Source organism: Rhea americana, unplaced genomic scaffold (genome assembly GCF_003343005.1).
Source record: "Rhea americana isolate MKP2758 unplaced genomic scaffold, rheAme1 scaffold_35, whole genome shotgun sequence".
NCBI classification, from domain to species: domain Eukaryota; kingdom Metazoa; phylum Chordata; class Aves; order Rheiformes; family Rheidae; genus Rhea; species Rhea americana.
Genome location: NW_028186479.1, coordinates 4278505 through 4302194, shown reverse-complemented (window position 1 = coordinate 4302194; position 23690 = coordinate 4278505). Strand labels below are relative to the sequence as shown.

General features: G+C 43.5%; 1 protein-coding gene across 3 annotated transcripts; it reads left to right on the top strand.

Annotated features, from left to right (window-relative positions):
* Nucleotides 1-197: 197 nt before the first annotated feature.
* MTURN (maturin, neural progenitor differentiation regulator homolog) lies at nt 198-23407 on the top strand. Of its 3 annotated transcripts, none has more exons than XM_085311838.1 (4): nt 198-4285; nt 4892-5014; nt 11447-11598; nt 23304-23407. In XM_085311838.1, exons 1-3 carry the CDS (start codon nt 4217-4219, stop codon nt 11555-11557), a joined length of 303 nt encoding a protein of 100 aa, XP_085167964.1. In that variant the 5' UTR covers nt 198-4216; the 3' UTR covers nt 11558-11598; nt 23304-23407. The 3 variants fall into 3 exon arrangements, with proteins under 3 accessions (XP_085167964.1, XP_085167965.1, XP_085167963.1); XM_085311839.1 differs by lacking the exon at nt 23304-23407 and adding an exon at nt 20941-21305; XM_085311837.1 differs by lacking the exon at nt 23304-23407 and having other exon boundaries at nt 11447-18168.
* The last annotated feature ends 283 nt before the right edge of the window (nt 23408-23690 follow it).

Sequence of the window (23690 nt, the reverse complement as noted above, 5' to 3'; positions counted from 1 at the left end):
GGAGGGCGGGCGGCAATAAAATGGAGGCGGGACGGCGGGGCCGCCCCGCGCCCCCGGCGCCACCCGCGTCGCCCGCCGCGAGTGGGAGCCGCGAGCGCAGCCTCGCCGCAGGCTGCCTCAGCGGCAGAGCCCCGCGTGAGCACAGCTAAAGGACGCACAAACATCTAATACGTTTTCTAATCCAAACATATATTCCATAGATACATATAAACATTATCTATGTTTTTTAAGTCGCTCCTAGCACCCAGTGTTATTGTAGAAACCTTGTCGCGCCTGCCTTTCCCGGAGCGACTTCCACCCCTCCTTCTCCTGCTTGGCTAAATGTTAATTGATTCCTTTCCCACCAGGTACGTGGAGGCAGGAGGCGCCTGGCGGATGGGTTTAAGGGGAGCAAAGAGCAGGGCAGCGGCTCCCCGGGCGCCGCGCGGACCCCGCCGGGCGGCGCAGTTGGTCACTGTGCCGGGCGGGTGGTCGTCGCGCTGAGTTATGAGAGAAAAAAGGAAAAAAAGGGCTTAGGCAGCTTCAGACCCTATTCCCGTGCTTACAGCACAGGCTAATTTTTGTGGGTTTGCAACCACATTTTCCTTTTTTTTTCTTCYCCCMCTTTTTTTGGCAAATATTTTCATTCCAGGGTTGCCGCGTGAAGGAGTCCCCACCCAAAGCCGCCACTAGTAAAGCGGAGCAGAAGGGCCGACTGCTGTCAAATGCACGACGTCAACCACGGAAAACTAGGCACAGTGTTTTCTCCTGCCCTTTTTAGGCATAATTACTTGAGGCACTTTTTGTTGCCACAGTACTCTTAAGACAGGCAGATAGGTATCATTCTTAATTCTTTTCCTGCTGATTGTGTCTCTTTAATGCGATTAAGGACCACTAATGAGCTGATTCACCAGCATCTTGGTTCCTACTCTTGGCGTGCCTTGGGGCTTCATTTACGCTCCCAGCTTGGCCGTGGTTTTCTGCAGATTTTTTTTTTAAAACATTCCAGAAGATAGTTGCCTTTCTACATGCCATTACAAACTAAAGTTTATTTTAAGGAGACTTAATACAAGCAAGGAATTGATTCTTCTTTGCACTTGAGCCTTGTTTCATGGCTCTGGTAACATGAAGGAGCTGTGAAAGCCAGAGTAAATATAAACAGGATTCGCAGTGACACACTTTATGGCCTTCTTACACCCTCTGAGTCTTGTAAAGAAGCCTCACATTTAATAAGCATCTGGTGCTTGATATTCCTGTTCACTTTCCTTATGTGTTCATTTCATAATAATGTGACTTAAAAAGCTATGTAGGAGGTGCCGAAGAAGTCCATGATAACTCCTCACTTGTAAGGAGGAAATGATGAACATGACGAGCTTAAAAGAGAGGAGGAGAAAGACATGGAAAGGTTGCCAAGAGACAATCTGAGAGAGAATAACTTTGCATCCTGCATTAAATCAGAGGTTCCAGATCACAAAAATCATGTAATTTTAACTTCATGAAAAGGTACCTTTGGGGCCACATTTTTCTATCATGTTAGGGATGCAAAAGGTGCATCTAGGTGCCTACTGGCTTTTTCAGTACCACCTGGACACCTAAACCTTGCTACATCAGCATTTTATATAGCTAAATTACATAAAATGTACCTTCTGAAGCCTTTGCTGTTTTCAAAAAAGAATTTAATTGAACTTGCTGTATAGCCGTAAACAGTGTGGGTGAGAGTTGAGATGGTATGCCTCACCGTCTGTATTTTTTTGTCGCCTTGTTGATGCTGGTAAGGCAAATACAAATGCTGTGCCACCTTGTTGCAAGATTGCCCGCAATATACTTTAGAAAAGAGACAGTGAATCTCAGTATTTTCCATAAGCAGAATTATGCCCATGAAGTAAAAGTTCTGCCAGCATGCTCAACAGGTGGGCCAGGTAGGAAAGCGTGATCTAGTAAATGACTGTGTCATCTAGCAACACTGAATCATGTAAAAATAGGAGGAGGGAAAACAAGCCCCTTCAGATGTAACCCAATAAATTGCTTCAGCTACATACTATGTATAGATGCTGAACAAAATAATTCAACCATGATCCTAGGTCAGCTGAGGTGGAAATTAGTGGCTGTGTGCTTTTGTAGTAACACAAAGCAACCGTGAGCAAAACTGGGCAGGCTTGAAAAACACGTACTTAGATGATGAGGTTTATTTTTCTTTAACTGCACAGCCATGATTGAGTCCTGTTGTCCACTAGATTGCCAGCGGCCTGCTTCTCCCCCTGCAAAGAGATACTAAGGCTCCAAGGTTTTTTCGAGGAAAAGCATCTCTGTACATGCAGTTTCACTGACTGCTCTAATTTCCTGAGCAGGAGCTGAATTCTCAAATTACATTTTTTTATTTATTTCTGAGAGGCCAAAATTCCTTTTGCAGGTTCCTCTGGAGATGCGTGAGTCAGAGTGGTGCTGTTCAGCTCCTACACCAGCTCGATGCAGCACTGAACTTCCACAAAGCTGTAGATGCAGCTGCACCATAGATGATATAATTCTGGTCTTTGTTATGGCTAAGGTRTTTTTTCTTTCAGGAAATAAAATCAAACCATTTCCAAATGAGATGGATGCACTAGCAGCATGCAAGACCTTCCATAGCAAGTTGTTGCTATAATCAAAGTTTTAAATCTTCTGCAGATGTGGAAATTGTTGGAAGCCTTACATGTGTACTGCCTTACGATGCTACGCAAAAAAGTCTCTTCAAAGACTAGAAGATGAAGTAGCTTGTTTGGGTTTTCCCCTCATGTGCTAGATCAGCTTGTTTTGAGCTACTGCTGACAAGTTCATGCCATAGTCTAAAACATGCAATTTGAAAAGTGGCTCTAAAAAAATACCCGCGTATCAYAGGGTTAAGTTTTTTGGGGGAACAAGCTAGCTATAATTTATACTTTTAAAAAAGAGCAATGTCTGATTTTTCATTTAGTGTGGAAGCCCCCATCTGTAGCTCTGGTGGTCAAAAGAAGCCGCAATTTACACAAGAATTAAGATGTTAATAGGCACTACCGTTTTGTACAGAAAAACAATTGCAGAAAGTTTAGGAAAACTCATGAATWGCCAATCCATAAAATCCAGCCCTTAAGTTTGACTCATAAAAATTAGGAGTAATAAAAGGGTTATTGCTAACTTCAAGTATTAAGAAATCATGAGTCGGACCTCTGAAATCTCAAGGCTGTTCTTAAAACATTGCAATTTTAAGAAAGTTCATTTGATATTTTAAAGAGGGTTCATTACAGGTCATTTAATTTACCTTTTGCCTATTTAAGCCATAGAAATCTCAAAGTCTTGGCTTTTGTTTTCATGTTTTTTTTTGTAAACAAAAGTTGAAGTTTGGTTGTGTATTTATAGCACTACAAGGCCTATGGCTGTAAGATGGCATGAAATATCACAAGACTTGTGGTATGTGTCTGTGAGAGCTAGCAAGACTCTAAATAACTTATTTTTATTGTTAAGAGTGGTAAGAGATGATAAGAGATGAATCTGGGTGTATGGTAAGAGCAGAACCTATTCAGTAAGACAGGTTTTTTCTCTTAAAACATTTGACTACATTTATGTTTGTCGAATGCAACAGGCAGCAAAGAAAATGAAGGTCAGGAGAGGCTAGTAGGAAGACATTTATACTTTCTGTCTTAAAGAGTCAGCTTAGGGGATTTTAAGTAGGATTTTCTTTAGATAAATGTAAAAGTACATCCCTGGCAGGTATTCTCCACTGAACAGGAAGGCAACACACAAGCTTTATGTTAGGCAATGAAACATCTGTGATTGCTACTCTTTTCGTGAATGTTAGTTAAGCTTCAGAGAGACCCTCCTCTGTTCTTATTTAAGCATAGCCTACTGTTTACAGCACAGTAAAAAGCTGCATCGTGCTTTGGGGAAAAGAATTGCTCTGCAGAAGTAGAGGTGTAAGAGTCTCACACCAATTTTGCAGTATTATGCTTCTCTGTTTAGCAGACTCCCTGAGACAGTCCTGTGCACAGAGTCTTCAGAAAGAAGGCCTTTAAAAATACACACTAGACTGTGTGCAGGCTGCGTGTGTACGCAAGAAGCCTTGCTGCCTGAGTGCTTCCAGCATCGCTTGCCAGCTCTCTGGTTCCAGCAACCTCATACCAGCAGAATAAGCATCAATTTGGGAAGAGGCTTCACTGAACCAGGCTGGAGAGCCAGCGTCTCTCAAGCAAGAGCAAGTTGAGAGGAATATCCCAAATGGGTATAAATGTGCCTGCCCAGGAAGAGAAGACGCAGGTCCAGGAGGAACAAGCCTGAGAATGGAGGGAGGGGGAAGGTGTGAGGTGTGGGCATGTTGTGGGTACTCAAATGTCTCTCCTTGGCACTGCATCTAACCTGTAATTATATTTTGCATTGTGTTTTCTTCTGCATCATCAACAATTACACACCAAATCCCATTTTCAGGGTGTATCACCCATGCACTAATGCYAGCAAGATAAAGAGATACTTTACCTCCTCCTAAGGCTTTTTTGCAGCCAGTGATGCAGAAGCAGAGAAAACCCAACTTGACTTAGACCCACGCAGGGCTAGCATCAGATGAAAACACCTTTACTCATAAAAATGTGTGTGCACAGAGCTTATTCATTCTTCATTACCAGTGCAATTATAGGAAGTCTTCTCTTCTGGATGATTGATTTCCCTGCTTTCTGATTCATTGCGTTAATAAAATCAAAATCCTTCCTCTGGGTGCTGCTTTAATAATATTGGACCTTGCTAGGCTTTTGAAATAGCACACTATGCCTGTCCTCAGTGCAGATCTGAACTGCAGGCCCAGTGTATTTTGGCACATGTTTACAACATGTCACCTTATAAAATCATGTGAAAAGGTCAGCATGAATGCTTGTTAATGCCTTTTATTTCTTTTGTTGCTGTTGGCTTTCAGCATGTGTGGAGTGAAAGTGAGGACTGCTTGCCTTTTCTGCAGCTTGCCCAGGATTACATCTCTTCCTGTGGGAAAAAGACACTCCATGAAATACTGGAAAAAGTCTTCAAATCCTTCAGACCTGTAAGTGCCTCTGTTTTTTTCCCCCTTCTGAATATTGACAGTTATCTGTGACTTTCAGTAGAGTATCACTGGACAGAGTAAGATAGTTTTTCCTTTTGCTGTGGCTTATTTCATCAGTTGCCTGTGTGCAGTGGTATTAGCACATAAGCTAACATCAGGCAGTTGCAAGTTGTTTCTTGGAAGTCAGCTGCCTTTTTATTTCTAGCTGTGCATTTGACAGAATGGGATTCCCGTGTGGGGCGGGGGGCCAGCTGGTGTCCCAGCCACTGACACCGGCTCCTCAGCTGTAAGGTAGACTTGTGTGCTGCTTAYACAGCGCTGGCTTGGAGGAACGGCTTACTCGGCAGCTATGCAGGACTTTGTGGTCGAGTTATTTCCTGGCACTGGAATTTGGGATTTTTGCAAGGATCTCTATAGTGAGAATAAACCTCTGGAAAGCTGGAGAGAAACGCAGTTTCTCCTCAGAGTATTTTATTTTAGGGTTGGGTTTTTTTCCCCCCCAAATTGAGACATTTAGATTTTGCTATTAAGGTAATTGCTGCTTAATACTTGAAAATGGTGGTTTAATCACTGCTTGAGAAGAGATTGGAGTGGAAGCTGGGTTTTGTGGGGAAGGGGGCATGTTTCTTTCTATTGTACTGCTGCTCAACCTTCTCTGTTCTTACTAACCACTTAGATTTGGGTTAAAGCCTGTGTTTCATCAGGGTGAGGTAACTTTGTTAGGCTGGCTGTAGTCCTTCCTGAACATCTGGTTTGCCAAATCATCCCCTTGCACAGCCTTTCCTTTTGAGTGCCTTGGCCTGTGGTACCTGGAGTGGGTACAATAAAGAGCAGAAGTTCATTGCTGGTATTGTGCTTCTTCTGCATGTCTCCTTTGAGGTCCATGGTAAAGCTGACCACTGTATATTTTTAAATTTAGCTCAAAATGTAGACAGTTTTTCCTCTTCTGTTTTTTTGGCTGACTAGTCAAGAAGGCTGCAAATTTATCCCAAGTATTTAGAGCAAAAGGGAGGGCTTGGAGTGCTGATACAAAAACACTGGGCCTCCCTGTGTTCTCTGTTACACCCTTGCATTGCCGCAGACAGCCACAGCTGGTTGACATAAAAGAACATAATTTTTGAAGAATCCTTTGAGAGACTGAAAATAAATAGAACAGATGCACACTTTTCTTAGAAAGGGCTGGAAATCTGATCTATCAGTACAGCTGCTTGTAATTGTGAAAACATATAAAAGTATAAATATGTTTCCCAGGACAATATTCAGCTCTTGAATCTTCGTAACTCTTTTCTCCTACTCAAAAAGCTGTGTCTTAGAGGAGACACTTCCACTGGTTTAACTAAGAGGACTCCAGAAAGACTTAATTAAATTGATACAAATCATTTATTTCATTTCAGACCACATTTACTTCAGCGTAACTTAAGCTGATGAGAAATTGGCTTTAGTCAAACCACATTAAGCTGCTGTTCAGAATAGGAAGATTCAAAGCTAGAAGAACCATTGTGATACGTTAGTCTGGGCACTTCCATAATACATCAGATTTCACCCAATGATTCCCACAATCAAACATGCAAATTGTGGTTGAGCTGGAGAATCTTTTCAAAAGGCATCCAGTCTTGATTTAAAGACTTCAAATAACTTAAAGACTACAGAAATTTTTCTTCCAATCATTAGTTACACTCAAGTGAAAGATTATCTTTTATTTCTAATCTGAATTTGTGTAGTTCTGCTTCCTCATTCTTGAATTTTATTATGCTTTTGTCTGCTTGAGAACAGTGCCCTCAGTTATCAGAGACTTCTTGCAGTCTATAATCAAGCACCTCTTCATTTTCTCTTGGATATACTACACAGATTAAGTTTCTCTGAGTTTTCTTTAACTTAGTGTCAAGAGGTTTGCATTGGTCTAATGAAACCGGTTTTATCACTCAGTGTGTGGTTGTGTGTAGGCAAGTCTAATAAGAAATGTATTGACATTTTTCTCTCATTGTAATTGTTAAAAAAAAAAATGTGGCCAATAGGATAGATTTTAAAAAGTGCAGTGTGTTACAACAAACAAAAAAGATAGTTTAGCTCTTCTAAAGTGTCTAATGATTCTGGATACTCAATTTGAGATACGGAGAAGGAGCTGGATTTTTAGAATTTGGTTGGTAAGGACTTTCTAAGAGTTCTTTTTTGGTACGGTATTTCCAGTCTGTCATCCAAAACTATTAGACAATTTTGAAAACCTTTGTCAAGGTCCTTAGAACAGAAGTGTTTAGGAAATGCTGCCTGTGGCTTCTGCATCACGCCATGCTTGTGTGCCTGGCGTGAGTACGTGCCTTCCTTAACTGAAGCCTCTCAGATGGATTTGCACTCTATAATTCAGCTTGGACTGGCTCTGTGCATGCATTAGCAGCAAGTGTCTCTGTTTCCTTACCCCAGAGCTGTGGCTTAGCAAAGAAGTGTCAGCTGGCCRTTCACAGTCCCAAGAAATCTCGCTGCCTGTATTTCTGAGGTGATGAGAGCAGTGACTTCCAGTGCTGACATTGCTCTCAGTGAACGACAGCGATATCCATCCTCTCCTTTTCCCCTAGCACAAACCCTTGAGCTTTTCAGCGTGTTGAGTAGGGAGGCAACAAGGGTGATCCAGGGGTTGCTCACCAACCCTCACTGCTTTCAGACATCTCCCACTGTGCTTTATAGGGGTCAACACAGTTCAGTTTACAGGCAGGGTATTTAGACAAGGCCTTTAAAAAATRTTGGTTAGTCTGTGACAGCTAATCTGCACCTCTACATCCTGTGCTAGACAAAGGAGAGAAGAGGGTGAGTTGTTGTCTCTRCCTTTCACTGCCTTCCTAAGGTGACTACCACAAAGGTGTGTAATTTGCTGTATTCCATGTTTATTCAAGTAGTGTCAAAAAGCACCAGACACCGTACGTTGTAGGCAGCACTTGGGCTCAGAGCGCTCCCTTACAGAGGGTTTGTATAGAGCAAAATTGGTGTTGCCCTCAGCCTGATGTAAGGCTGCCCCTCACCCAGCCACGGAGCCCCAGACATGAAGGTAACRTGTGGGTCAGACACCAGGGCAGGCATCCTGGGCTGAGGCTTAGGGCCAGGTCCACTCTTGGGCTTGTGGTTGGRCGTGTGCAAGACAGCTCGGGAGCAGCAGCCTTCCCTCTGGTTTGGAAGAGAAGAGCCCAGTCCTGCAAAGCTGAGGAACTGCTCCACTTAGAGCAAGCATGATCATGTCTCCYATGCTTTTGTGAAGTGCCCAAAAGGCGTTACAGAAAAGCACATTTCTGAAGGCTCATCAGATATGTCCAGGAAGGTTTTCGGCATTGTCTGCTGTACAAGAAAATACCTTTCTGTAGGTATCTTCTGTCTGAAGAGAGAAAGAAAAGAGAGAAAACTACCTGTTGTTTCAAGTGCTTTTGCCAGCCAGCTTTTGAACCTGGCTGTAGTGAACACCCCATCTCCCATCCAAGCTTGCTGCTTTAACAGCTTTTGCTGCCTCTTGAGGAAATACACTATTCACTTCAGTGCGTCCTAGCTCTTCAGGCACCCTTGCTGCTACTATGCCATTGCAGAGCCTGGGAGCAGGCAGAGGTGTCCGTGCTAGTCCTTCTAAGCATATCTGCCTTGAGATACCTTCACAGTAAGATGCAGCACAACTACATTATCTCTCATGTAGTATCAKGTGCACTGCTAAAGCTCCATCATGTACTTGGATGGGTTGTTTTTCCTTTTTTTTTTTTCTGGGGGGGTGTTTGGTGATATGTTAGCTCTTGGGAGGAGGCCCTTTCACCATTATTTCATGAGTAATTACAAACTTCCAGCTTATTTGTATAAAATCAAGGCACTTTGAAACAATTAACAAATAAAAACAAAAAATGCTTCAGGGTCACAACACCAGCCCGAAGAGCCTACACACAGCCAAAACATGGATCATATAGCTTAGCAGTAAATTCCAAGACTCCTGCGCTGGGTGATACCTTCAGTGTGAAAAAGCTACATTGAAACGGGAGTTGGCAATATAGAAGCCCTTTGGTTCATGGTCTTCAAATTCATACATATGCCAGTGACCTTCCCTTTATCTCCAAAAAATACCTAACAGACAAATAACTTGGCCTGAAAGAATAAAAAGAGTTGAGGCTGTCTTTTCATCACTTGTGGCACTGCCACAAGTTGTTGCCTTCCTTCCCTCCTCGCCACCTCCCTGCAGCCTTCTCCCCACACTCCCCACCTGGCTGTTATACTCTCCTGGCCCCTTTGATGAATCCATTCTCTCTTTGCACACTCCTTTCCTGTTTTGCTTCTTTCCTCCTTATTTTTGTTCTCCATTAAGATCCTGTCCAATCTGCTCTATAGCTGACATTTTAAAATATGTGGTAGATACAGACTAGAAGCAGAAATCACATTTAAAAGAAGAGAATGTGAGAGTCAGTCTGGGGTTAGCTTGCACCGTCTTAATCTTCTTACTGTGCCCCAAGCTTTATCCTCCCTCCTTCTGTTTTGACCCAAATGTTTGTACAGCTGCCAGCACTTTGGACCCTGGTCCTCGCTGGGGTCGAGTCCTTAACTGCTTTGCCACTGCAGTGCAGAAAATAATGAACATTGGTGGGAGACCTGTGGGAGTTGATGAGACCTCATGGACTAGCTCCAGCTTGGGGCTGCTTAAGTGCATGGGTGGCACCCAGAATAAGCTCCTTTCCTGTGCCATGGGATGGTGCCTGCCCTTTTTGGTTCTCGTGATTTATGTTGTGCATCCCATAAAATGAAGACAAGACTATTACTCAGGTGGCTCATTTCCCTGCACATCAAGGAGGAATTATATCTAGAGYTGGGCCAAAAGATAGATAAATAAATAAATGAAAGAAGTGATCAAGGCTCTGCTAAGCTGAGCAATACGAGACACAAATTTAATTTGAATACACTGAATCAATTTAGCCAAAAAAATACCGATGGATAAAAATGCCTACAGGCCTTGTTTTTACAWTTTAAAAGCTGCGTCCTTTAATTTTAGCTTCAAAATAAAATGAAAATTCCAAATCCTGAAAGAGAACCAGGTAGTTTCACATCCAGTTAAACATTTGATTTGAAGAATACATACAAGTAGGAATATTTACTCTCTTGTTTTCTGACTGGAAAAAACAAAAATTCAGCTTGGGGTCTCTCCTGAAGTATTATAAAATGTGAAGGGGAGGTTTTAGTCGGCAAATTCTCCTTCCAGTTGCCTGCCAAAAAACCCTACAACACAAAAACTGTTTTTCTCACGGTGACAGTAAAAAGCGACAAGGTTCAYTGGACCCAGAGACTAATTCTGTGTATTGTGTTTATATTCACCGAATCATTTTGAAATGGTGATAACAGACAAAAATAAATTGAATCTCTAAAAATCTGCCTTGTCACCACCTTTTCATTCTCATGCAAGCCCCTAGCTAGTGTTGCTCTCCACCTGATTTTTCTGGGTTTCTTTTGTGAGATAACAGCTGTGTCACACTCCAAACAGGGTGTTGCATGCATCTGTGCTGCTCTCTCAGTCCTGGCAAGCTAAATACAAGTATTCCCAATAATGCTTGTTATATGATTTTGCTCTGTAGATATTAATAGCAGCTTATGTAGGATTCTAATACGAGATTTCCAGAAGAGACGCRTTATTTTGACTATTACTTGATTTATCTGTCTTCTGACTTGTGTTGGCTTGGCAAATCTTTTGAAAGAGAGGGGAAAAGTTCAAACATTCACATTTCCTGTAGCAAACAAGTGCCATTGCAGTAATCTGGGACATCAGAGAGGCGGCATCCAAACGTTGTCCAAGGAAGACGGATTGGCAGTTTTTCAGGAGCCCGAATCTAATACGCAGAAATTTAAAGGGACTTGGGCAACTCTGAGTTCAATACACAGTATTTCTCACTGAGTTTACTACACCTAGCATGCAAACTTTGATCTGGAGCAACGGAGTGAAGGGTTCAAGAGAAGCACTCACATGGTGGGATCTTCTGTTTTTTAGCGACTCCCTACCTACTTCATACTAGCCACTTGTCTATTAGGATACTTTCTTTTTGGCTTTTATAGGGTTACTGAACATAATTTTAAACTAAGTTAGCTACTGCTACACTATTATCATGGTTCTTTTTGAAGTTAAACCACTGCCAAGTCTAAACACTCATAAAATTGTGATATGACCTCAGGGAAAAACACAAAGCTTTTTGAAAGTGCTTTGCTTTGGTTTTATTTATTTTCCAGTCTCTGAGCACTTAATTTGGTGTGAAGATGCATTTTCAAATCTTTCTCTATCACGTGAGGGAAAGAAAGAGAGTCGTGATTGTTATATAATATTGTTATTCTAGGATTTGAGGTTTTCAAGAACTGGCATCTAGGTATTGTATGGAGATTTGCAGCAAAATTGCATAAGTGGGTAATTCGCTATTACAAAGTATTTTCTCTTCTTTGTAGTTACTTGGGCTTCCAGATGTTGATGATGATGCATTTGAAGAATATAACGCAGATGTGGAAGAAGAGGAACCAGAAGCGGATCACCAACAAATGGGTGTCAGTCAGCAGTAATTTTCCGAGAAGCTAAAAAATGTGGAATCCTTTGGTACCAGGTGGGGTCATGTGGTCCCACGTTAGCTTATTTGAATTAGCGCATCACACTGGGATATCCAGCTCCCAGGATAAGAGTTTTTAAAATGGTTGAAAACAAACAAACAAACCAACCTGTGATGAGCTTTGCTAAGAAGTGACCTGAATTTTGCTCCTGCTTCAGTGGGGTTTCTATGGAGTTGTCTTGGTAGCATTCTGCCATTATCAATTTAGAAGTAGTTTTATTGCTGACTGTCTCTTTGATTTGTATTTGAGAATAACATTCACGGGCATGAATGTAGAGTACTTTGAATGTAGGAACTGTTGGTTAGAGTGCTAAGGACTCACATGTGACCTTACTGAGGAAATTAATGCAGAGAGTAAATGCAATCTGCACTTTTCTTTTTAGTTCAGTGACTATGATTTTTGACTCTATACTACCAGACAAAGTACTGAACCCTGAGAGATTTCTCTTGAAAAACACTAGTTTAATAGTGGTCAGTACTGCAGAAGTGCGTGTGGAGGCTTAACAACAATAATGGGAAGTGGGATATCCATGGAAGTGTTTGTGAGACGTATTAATGTTATTTTTCTAGCACCTGAATTTACAAGTGCTAGATTAATCACTGGCAGTAATTAAATCTCTGGTATCACATTATAAGGAGCCTTGGTACTTTGACACTGTTCAATCCAAAGCCAAATGCAATTTTGGACAATTGAATCAATTAAAAATTGCCATTGCATATCCCACTTCTGCATGAAAACCAACTTTAAAATTCATTGTTTTTAATATGCTGGTAAATTATTATTCAAGTCTTGCAGTGTCCTGAATTGAAGTGCAACTTAACTTTGAAGCCATAAGGGTATAAACCAGAACCTGGCTCTTTAAATTACGCTAGACTTCTTCCTCACTCCGGGCCTCAGTGTGTTTAGTCTTTGAGCTAGTTAGGGATTTACATCTCTTCGGAGGGGAGCTAAAGCACTACCCAATGAGAAGGGCAAGACCTGTCTCTTAACAGTAAGGCCACTGCGTTGCTTTGGAGAGGTAAAAAGGCCTCACAGGGACTGCAGAGGTAACTCATGACTACTTTACAGCCCCTTCGTACTGGCAAACTTCAGCCATTACAAAAGCTAGTGAAGGAGAGGGTTTACTTCAGCTGGGACTTGCTCCCTAGAGTGGTTTGAGGGGGTCTTGGTGTAAAGGGGAATAAGACTCCTTGTATTTTATACCTATTTTGCATAGATTTAAATGACTCCAAAGAGTGCCACACAGTGAAGATACAGGGTCTCTTTATTTACTTGCCTTTTGTACTGAAGATGTAAGAAACCAAGGAATTCTGTTGTAATGCAGCTATTTTCCGCATTCAGACAAAATGTTTTCCAAAGTTTTTAAAATCATGAAATGAAGGTCACATGCTTCAAAAGCCCTTTTGTACAGAATTAGCTTTATAAAAACAAAACGCCAATGAAGAGAAAATGCTTGGACAACTTCAAGAAACAAATTACACCATTTTGAAAACCCTGTTGTTAAAAGTCTCCTTCTCAACAGATTTTTTCAAAGACATTTTTTCCAAGATCATTTAAGAGAGTAGGTTTTCTTGGTGGTTTATATTTCTAGTGATGGCCTGAGGGATGCATAGCACTTGATTTTTTTTCAATCTGAGGCAAAGACCTTCCATAACCAGGATGGTGTTTGGTGTCTGAGTTAAGCACCAAAGTGTCTGCAACACTGTAAAAGTCGGAGCTTAAGAATATTGAAAAAGTAGAAAAGGATCAGACCTTAACAAAACTTTGTACATTCTTTTGGCATGCAGGCATAAACATGATAGTCACAACACATTTTCTATGGACTAGTGATGTGAGAACTGTGGCAGTTCATTGTATAACACTGTACAGCAGCAATAGGCTTTTTGTTTACTAAAATAAAGTGCAAGACCGGTGGTTTCCATCCCTGCTTTAAGTCCCTAAGTTTTTTTTATTTTTCCCTCTCCAGCTAAAAAGGATGCCATAACCTTAAACAGAGACTTACTTCAGAGCCATCTTCTTCATACCATCCAATCCTTTGATTGTAGCTTATATAAATAGATCCTTGGGGGGCTGGTTTTCCTCTGCTGTATTGGAATGGAGGACGTAATTTACACTAGTGCAAGCTGGAGGCACAGTCCTGCCACTCAGGACTAACTGCTAACTGCTTTCACCCATTTTGTGTAGGGGCAAATGACTGAGTGTGCACACGCACACATGTATACACGCATGCACATATGCACGCAAGCACAAGCGTGGTTCTGCCCATCCCCAGGCACGGCAGCATGTCCCCCTGCCTCCCGTCCTCCCAGCACAACTCGTCGTGGCCCCGTGTCCTGGGGTGGCCTGTGGAATTGAGCTGGCCGAGAAATAACCTTCTGTGGTTTTTCTGGCACACTTTTTGGCCRGATCAGACCTCTGATCTGATCCACTTTGTGGCCACGCAGGCAAGGGTGCCAGCACGGCAGCAGGGGTGGCGCAGAGTGGAAATGCGTAGCCGGRGAGAACCGCTGCCCAAGGCTCCTTGCAGCTTCCCAGTGGTATTGGGGGCCCCAAATGAAGTGTGGATGTGGATGAACAGGCCTAAGTGCTATTAAGAGTTAAGTCCACAAGACTCAGGGGAATGGAAAATCAGACTCTGAATGGTAGTGGGACTGTAATTCAGGAATTCATGAAATGAGGAGAGATTGGGAGATCCAGTTCTTAGTAATTGCACACAGAAGGTTAYAATATGTACTGCACTTTGCTACCTTTGCCTGTGTTTTGGTTGATGTGTAAATGAGCAGTTGAGCATTAATATGGTTGTAAGCAAATACAAAGCTGTAAATTATGTAGATAAATTATTTTCTGTACTAATTAACTCACTTTTTTTTGGAACTCCATATGCCATTTGAGTTGACTTCCACAACAGAGTGTAAGTGCTTGATAGCAAGGGGATCCTTCTGCTGCTCCTATTCATGCAAAATTCCTGTTGAAGACAGGGAGAGTTTTGTTCAAATGAGAGCTGCAGGACCAGATCCTCCAAAGGGGTTGTGAGGCTTGGTCCTACAAAGAGCTGAACGCTTTTGTCTCCTGTTGTTTTGCTGGGAGCTGATTGTGTTGAGCCCMACTGCTGAACTGAAGCAGCACTTAAACAGGAATTTTATACATAGAAAATTTAAATTTACCTGTGTATTAAATGCGAATGAACATTAATATAGAATGTATTTTATCAAAAAATATTCTTAGACCTTGACCAAATACATTTCTGTATTATCATCATGTTCCGTACTTATCAAATAATGCAAGAGATGAGAAACTGTTTTAGTGGTATCAAAAGGTATTTTAATATTTCATTTGTATTTTACTTTTTCCTCACTCCCACCACATTTTGAGGTTAGTAGCCATTCAGTAATTAACTGGGGCGGCGTGACCCAGTGCCTGGGCGGCCAGACTGAGACACTAGATTTGTAGACACATGTAAACACTTGCTGGTCTGGGATTCAGAGCTCTGCCATTGCCTTGCTCTGAGCTTTGGGTAGATCTCAGAGGCTGGGGATTCAGGGCATCCTCTGGGAGTTGCACATCCAGCCTCCATGAAATTCAGTGGGAACGGGGTAACTGCTTTGTAAATCCCATCTTAAGCCTTTTTGTAAAAGAGGTCATTAGTATTGTTTGCCTACCAGTGTCTAAAATGCTTTTAGATCTGAGCGTGAAAAGAGATATGCATTATTATTACCTATCCTCAAAGCAAGCCATTAGTAAAAGGATTCATTGGAGTCTCCCTTCTCCTCCCTTGCCTTTCTCTCGTAAGACATTTCATGTTCTAGCTAAATATAAACATACCAGAGCAGAGCCTCTTGCAGTACTGGTGTATCTGAGTATGAGCTGCCTGAATGCAACAAGCAGAGTGCTGCTTGGGGGGGGGATCAAAAATACATGGGTTGCCAACGGAAAGAACAGGTTTTAGAAATGCAACAACTGGTTTGGGTAGCAGGAACAAGAGTGAAAAAGGACCTTTTCAGAGAGAGGCTAGGATTTCTCAGGCAACCTAAACCGTTCCRTCAAGGATCTGCTTATTGAACCTATGCAGGTTATAAAAAAGCTGCTCTGTAAATTACTAGGATCTTTTCCTCGGTTGTATTTTTATTTTAATATCCTGCTTGATGAATGTGTTGAGATGGGGAGGGAGGGAAGAAGGGCTGGAGAAAAACCTCCTTCTCCTTTCTTCCCCAACATTATTATTTATGATACTCTATGAGTATGTAAGAGCAACAATCATGGAGCAGGAAGCTGTTTTATTAGATGCAGAATAAAAAAAAAAAACTCCTAAGGAACTTGCTTGTGATGCAGACAACCAATTTGAGATACAAGATTTGCAAACCATTTCCCAGCAGAAATGTGGGGGAAAATGCACCCCAGAGCTAGGCTTCTCCAGCTCAGCCTCCAGCCTCCTGCATTGTTTTCTGGACAGTTTTCCTCTTTGCATAGTGTGATGCCTTTGAAAGCTGCATGCTTGTAAAAATACCGCTTTTGGTGGGAATAATCAGTGAGTTTTTCTGCGTCGGTGACCTATATGCTRACCCACTGCATTTTGGTGCTGTGTTGCATGCAAGGTGTGCTGTGTGGGCTGAAGGCTTGGGGCAGCAGGGAGGATTTCTGCTACAGCATTGCTTAGGAGGTGGCTGGCGTCTCCCTCTCTAGAAGGTGTGACAGGAGACTGTTACAGTGAAATCGATGCACTGACCTTATGGGCATTGCTTTGGAAAGCTGCCACATAGGACAGATTTCCAGCCTCTTTCAACACATTTCCCGTCTTTCACTAGGACCCAAGGATGAAGTCCATGGCTATTACTCACAGTCAGATTTAGCTGTGGCAGGAGACAAGGTTACTATTATGTCCATCCTTGCTGCTCCATTCTCAGAAATTCCCACCCTCAGAAGAGGGGAAGCAGTGAGAGATAAACGCTTCTTAGGCCCTGCCACTGGCAGCCAGGTGCGTTAGCGTGAATAGCGGCACGGTGCCGGTCACTGAGCTGTCCTGTGTGGATACACTGTCCTTCTGCACRTGTAGCACCTTCTCACAGAACGTGAGGTAGATATGGGCTCCCCTTGAAGACTCATAAGCAGCCCTTGATGGGCAGAATCATACAGAAGAGAGAAGTGATTTTAGATGCCAAACCCAAGATCTTTTTACAGGCAGTGATTTCCAGCCAAGTAATCCACTCTGAATATCAGGACCCATTGAGACCTCCCTCCTCATCAAGACGATGATACCTCTCATTGCTATCGCTGTTCTAGTCTATAGGTCCCTTTTTCAGTGCTGACTGGCTTTAGACTGCCCATGGGACATGGGAAATTGGGAAGGATCTCTTCTTCTAAATGGATGCCCCTTTCTGCAGTTTGAGAGCACAGGGAAATGCTTTGTTTTTGCTTTTTAATTCTGGCAGGGCGTCCCCTCCTCCCCTACAGCCTTTTTCGGCAGTCGGCTGCAGCTGGAAAACCTTCGCTTGACGGYGAGGCAGGAGTGACTCAGAAAGAGGCTATTAGACCCCGTCACAGGCTGTGTTTGAGGTGGTCCCCTGCAGAGTCACTGTGAAGCCAAAGGAGCAGGCTTAGGGCCTTCGTTTCCCAGGCAAACATTAAAATAAAGAAGATAGAGGCTTCTTCTTAAATTGGCCTGTTACCTCTGATAGGAAATACCCTGAGGCCAGAATCTGGCCCTCCGGTTTTTAGCAGACTTCTGAGATTTGTTAATTGTGTTGTTGGTATTTGATGTCTGTGGCAGGTGTATGTTGTTCGCTGGGGGACAAAACCTGTTTACTTACCCACAATGGCTACTTCAGTATGCCAAATTATCAGTAACTTGCTCTGGGTTTGATTCCTTTCGCATTGCTGTTTTTTTTTTTTTTTTAAAAAAAGAGGACAATACCTAAAGGTGCAGCTACGTTATTGCAAACTCCAGTTTCTACAGAGCTGCTAACACTGCACTGTCAATGAGAGCTTGGTCGTAAACAGAAATCTACAGGTTAACAGCAAGGCTGTTCATTTGTCTACAAAAAACCCTTCTTTGAACTAGTTACTACTCATTGTAGCTCTGGTTTCACGTAAAATATATTGTGAAATTCCCTTTCCGTACTGACCTGCTGTTGTTTATGTAGGCAAAAAGATCTGTGTTAACTTTGCATGTAAAGGACATCTACTTTCTTGTTTGGGGGCGTGGAAATGTCAGCTCTGGATTTCAGTCAATACAATTTTTTGGTTGTCAAGTTTTCCTTTACTAATGCAGGGATCAGTCAGATATCAACACGGCAAGCAGAAATAACATTGCRCCATGCCAGGCAAAGACTGTTCTTGTGCTTTCTACCATTTTTCTGGCTAGAAGATCTCTCTCTCTCTTTGTGACTACAAAGCTGTGAAGTGGGTTGCCAAAAGATACTGCCCTTCTGCTCTATGCTTTAAAAGGTGTAAACTTTCAGTGGAGCCCTGCCTACTCTTCTRTTTCTCCTTCCTCCCCCAACACCAAGGCATCAAATCCAACAGTGTAGTTACACCATAAACTTGCCATTAAAGAGCTTACCAAACTTTGATGACTGATGGATTCTTTTCTCTGTGAGTGAAATCAGCTAAACAGGGACTCTGGCAGTGTAAAACAGCTAGAAAGCATGTGGCAAAGCCAATGAGAGGCTTGTAGTCCCCGAGCAGTCTCAGTGCATGGTGGGATAAACGCAGCGTTTGCAGGTGTAAGAAAGAGAAAATTATTTCAGCCAAGCTTTGGATATTGCAGATTGAGCCGTGGTTTGCAGGCAGGATTCAGAACTGCCGAGTCTTTAAATTTAGTGCAATTTGAGGCAGTAGGTTTGCTATCAGAACAGGGGAAATAATGTAATATTGGTGGAGGAGCCAGTATTTCAGACCTCCCATGTTCTCTTCTGTTCCATACAGATTAGGACGACATCTGTTCTAATTAAGAGACATGTAACGATGTTGAAATGAAAATTGGTGGTTCTGTTCTGCTGATTTGTCTCATTTCTTTAAACACTGCACTTTTAATTGCCACTTCGACATCTTCTCACCCTAATTTAGTCCAAGGAATACTGTGCCAGTCTTTTAGCTTTTCTAGTGAGCCTCCTTCTGTGGGTTGAAGAACATTTTTCAGCCTATGGAACAACAAATGCTCTAACTTAATGCTTCACTGAGTATTTTTGCCACTTCCACAGCGCAAGCATGGTTGGCATAACGTGCCAGCTACCTGCCCTGTGGCACGTCCAGAGCCAGCAGTGAAGGCTGTGCAGCCATTTTTGTGGCTGATTTTGTGTCTACTAAGACTGATTCCTTCTCTTGGGGARTGATCCCAGCAACGCAAGCTCCACAACCTCTTTTGCTTATTGTGGAARGTGCTGTGATAGGCTCTGGCTACTGTCCCTCTTGGCTCCACAGCTGCACTTGTGAAGAGATGAAAGTCCCAGCCTGTCTTCAGCTCCTCAGAGTCCACTGGATCTGCTGGATGGACTTCTCCCTGTTTCAGATGTTCAAGCGAACATAAACAGTTCAAAGAGTAGGTCTCTGCTAATATGGCCCTCAGCTGAGGGTGAACAAGATGCCTTGCTGACAGATCTGAGGGGCTGGGGAGCTCCTGCAGAAGGTGATGACTACAAGTGGGGAGCACTCTTCTTACATAGCTTTCGTCACTGTCTGGGTCTGTCTGCATTGTAGATCTCCTCCAGAATTACATTGCTTCCTCCTCTGCGTCAACAAATTGGGCTGTTCCAGGGTTATGATACATTTTGGCTTCGTATCAAGGAGAAAAGATCCATTAGAGACCTATAGTTTGTGTTGTCTTTGTAGCTCATGCCTAATGCATTGCCTTCCACCACGGCTGTCATCAAGTAGAGTCAGTGTTAGGCAATGTAAAGTTACCCCTCTTTAGCTATTTTAAGGAGCCCATCAAAATTAACTCTTTGTTTACACTAGTCTTCATGTTCCATCTGCTTCTCTGTGAAAGGCTTTTGCTTCCACCGCTTGTTTAGCAAGTAACAAAATGCCTTAAAAAGGCACATTCAACTTTATTTCCAGTGTCTAGGTGTATGCATCTGTTCTTTTCCTTCAGTAGCACTGTAGTTGTGACACTGTGATGATGCGAATAAGGCAAGGTTTGCAGAACAGAGTAATACCTTTTATTAGACAAACCGATACAGTGAGGAGAAGAAAGCAAACAAGCTTTCAAGCTCCTGAGTGCTTCTTCATGCCAAAATAAAAGCAGCGCTTATATGGGGAAGTCAATAGCAGGTGATGTCTCTTCATGACAACCTGTATATGCCTTGCCTTTATTCTTTTCTTAAGGTATCGCAGCTATCGTGGTACAAAGGGACAGGGACTGCCTGGTTTTWATTCCCAGCCTCCGGTAGTGCTAAAGGGTTCAAAGTGGGTATCTGCTATGTGACACCTGGTTTAGGGTTGCTTGATAGAGCAGCATGAAAGGGCTATATAGTGCAAATGGGCTCTCAAGCCTTTATGCTTTTGGATTTTTATAGTAGTCCCCTAGAGGTCAGTATAGCCTAAATTTTGAAGTAACTCGCAGCAGTGATAACCATTCTGAGAATAATAGCAACAACTTTRCTTCAGGCCTGCAAGACTCTGGTACTTTGCTCTCTTGCAACATCAGTTCTCACTGGGGAAGCAGTCAGACTGGGTTGAAAAGAATTGGTGCATGGGACAAAAGCCCTGCTTTGGACAGGGATGGGCTGAGAGCTTGTCGTGGAGAAAGTCCATGAGGAGGGGACAGAAGCAGCTTAAAGATCAAGACCGGCATTGTCAAAGCTGCATAGGGCAGTGGGAGCTAGTGCCCACCCCTCTTAGCCCGGGTGGGACACATCCCTCCTGAGACCAYGGGGGCCATGCTATAGCCAGGCCCCTCTGGAGGAGGCCTTTCTACCACCATTAGCATGTCTGGTGCTTGGTGTGAATCACTGTGGAAAGTGGGTGAGCTTGCTCTTGCACATGTCAATAAAGTTTAGCCAAAGTGTTTCACCGGTGTAACAAAGCAGAACAATAAATAGTTGCCTCGCCATTCATTAGGATATTATCACTTCAGCAGCTGAAGTAGCATTGGGAAGAAGCATGCTTTAAAAACCAGCCTCATTTACCAAAGGCTGTAAGCAAATGGCTTTAAGCTCATGCTTAAAGGCCYGTGCTTGGCGAACCAGGCCCCTGTGAATTAATGCCTTGCCTCATCTAGTGCCTCTGCATACACAGAGTGAGGTCTCTGAGGTGTTTGAGGTGTTGGGTGGGTTTGGGTTTGTCCTCTTCTATGAGACAGAAAAATAGCTTCATGCTTTGCTTTGCTTTAAATTGTGGGGTAGGAAAATCAGCTTCTCCTGTCTGCTTTTCTGTGGAGGATTGGAGAAGTGCCATGGAAAGCTGTAGCCAAAACAGCAGCCAGTCCTTCCAAAGAAGCGTAGAAGATATGAGCCAGGGTGTCCACACGGTGCAACCCTCTGTGTTGTTATCACCGGAGAGTGACTGTGAAGATTTTGTTACCACTGGCATCAGGAGCAATGTCACATCGGTGTAACCTACATTGCAGCCGCTTTTGTGTGTGCTTGTGGCTGTGCTCCAGGGTTGCAGTGTGTTTGCTGCTGTTCACATTGGTCTGCACCAGGGGCCTGCCTGATGCCTCACTGGCCTCAGCCATGCTTCAGTCAGTGAGCACATGTCACCTCTCTCCATGCACAGGTTCTTGCAACTCAAAACTAGCTAGTGCGTGCATCCATTTCACTTGCCGCCCCTGCCCAGGACTGGAGGTGGAGTTGTATTTTTCCTGGACCTTCTCAGCTTCTGGATTTGAAGTGGCCTTGCGAGGGAGCCCAGTGGTGCCATATTCAAACGGAGGATTTGAGGCTAACAAGCCAGTTGAGGACAGCCACGGCATATCCTACATTATTCCAGTCAGGTTTCTACAGAACCAGGAGAGGGACAGAGTTTTGGCACAAGACACCAGCACAGACTTAAACTAAAGGGCACAGAGGAAATCATTAGTGATGAGTCCACCCTGGATATCCCAGAAATCTAGGAGCTGGAGCAGAGCCCAAAACAAGTCCCTAATTCCCTTTGCCAGCCCTTGGGAATGCTTGGACTTCCAGCAGGCAGCCCAGCAGGGGAGGCCAGACACCAGTGCTGCATTCGCCTGTAGGAGACTGTCAGTGCATGCACAGACATGGAGCAGGCATTATATTTCATAGTACTGAGTGTTGCTATCTTGAATGAATGTAAGCTAGTATTCACCCAGCATACTGCTCACCCTCTCCCCAGCTACAGCTGCAGGCTAAATAGTTGGCAAGAAGAGCCTCATTCTTGCCAGTTTTTCTCCTGGTCCATGTGCCCAGAACTGTGGCTGTGTTTTCCCCATTGTTCAGCTGGCCTCCCTCCAAACACGGATCTCCATTTTTCTCAGCATCCTCAAGGACCATGCATTCAGCTCCAGCAAGGACATTTGTTGAGAACTGAGACTTACATGGTTCATTAAAGAGGGCATGTTGTACTTGAAACACAGAGGATTCATATAGAAAATCAGTGGCATTTTGTATCACATCGCAGTGTTCCTTGTGCTTAATAAAAGCTAGAAATTTTTATATTGACTCTTCTTGAAGGCTTTTATCTTCCCATTTCTTTGTGTTTGCTCTATATCTTTTTGTTTCTGCACAACCTTTATCAGGGCTGGTTTGAATTTACTGTGAGTCATGTAGCAGCAATGGGGAGTGGCAGCCCAGCAGCTGTGAGAGCCAAGCATGTGAGTCCATGCCCCAGTTACATCTCATGACGAAGGCGGCTGGAGGGTGATGCAGCTGCAAGGGGCTTTCCTGGCTGCAATGTCTAAGGTGGCCGACCAGGATGCCCATTACATCTCTCCTCTGTGTGCCACCRGCTGCAGGAAGTGTGTGTCTTACCCTTGCCAAATCAGGCTCTGATTTTCAGCTTTCTGAAGCTTTGGTTTGTCGATGTAGCAGACTGCGCCAAAATATTTATGCAAAGCATAAATTACAAAGCACAAACACATGGACATCTTCTCACCTCCGTGAAATGTCTGAGCCTGAGTGCAAGACAGCTTTATGGTTGCAGCAAGCTTTGAGCTGGAGATGTTAAATGGGGTAATAAAGTGCTTGCTGAGAGCTTTCAAACTGTGGGGCAGGACTCCTGTCTCCATAGTGCCAGAACAGGGGTGCATGTTTTTGCAGCTCTGCAGGGTAGCAGGGGTCACTGTTCTGGGAACGACTGCAGCATGCCTCTTTGCTAGGTTCCCTTTGGCTTTGTAAATATGTCCTTTCTTGGTTGCGTCATCAGAAAAGGGAGGGAGGGAACTACCTGCAGAACTGGTAATGCAATCACTAGCCTGACCTCATCAGAGCTCCCTGAACCGTACCAAGCACACATGAGCAGTTAATTAGATAACTGGCCCCATGCAGCGTCTCTGATAAAAGTTAGATTGCAGCACAGCAGCAAATCAGCAAAGGCACTTGCTGCCAGCCCTGTGAACCTGGTTTCATGCATCAGCACCCAAAAGAGCTCAGGAAAGTAGGAAGAGGCTAACCTTCTCCAGAGTCTTCAGAAATTCCCGAGAGACTGTGCAGATAGCATCTCAGATCTGTGGGGTATTAAAAAAGTGCCATCTTTGCCCCTGTGGAAACCAAACAATGAACAGCAGCCCGTTACTTTTCTTGCTTTACAGGGGTGGAAGCTCACTCAGTCAGAGCTGGAGGAACAGCGGTGGCAGCCTTGGACGAGCAGGCTGCAACTTGAGAGCAAGGAAAAGAGAGCCAAGGAGGAGGTGTCCAGGGGTGGAGGGTCACAGACCCCACCTCGAAGTGGACTGTGGTTCAGGAGCTGAAGGTATATCTGATACAAGGAAAGAGAATTATAGTAGGAGAAATGAAAGGCCTGGTAGCCCAGGAAGAGGGCACCATGATAACTAACAAGTGACTGGTGGAGAAGGGAATCGGGTTGCCCTGCAATGAGACTGAAGAAGACTGTGATAACTGAGTGCAATATGGCTAGGCCAAAGCAGGCAACAGAAATGGATGTGGAAATACAGCAGCTGCTGATGGAAAAGCAGGCA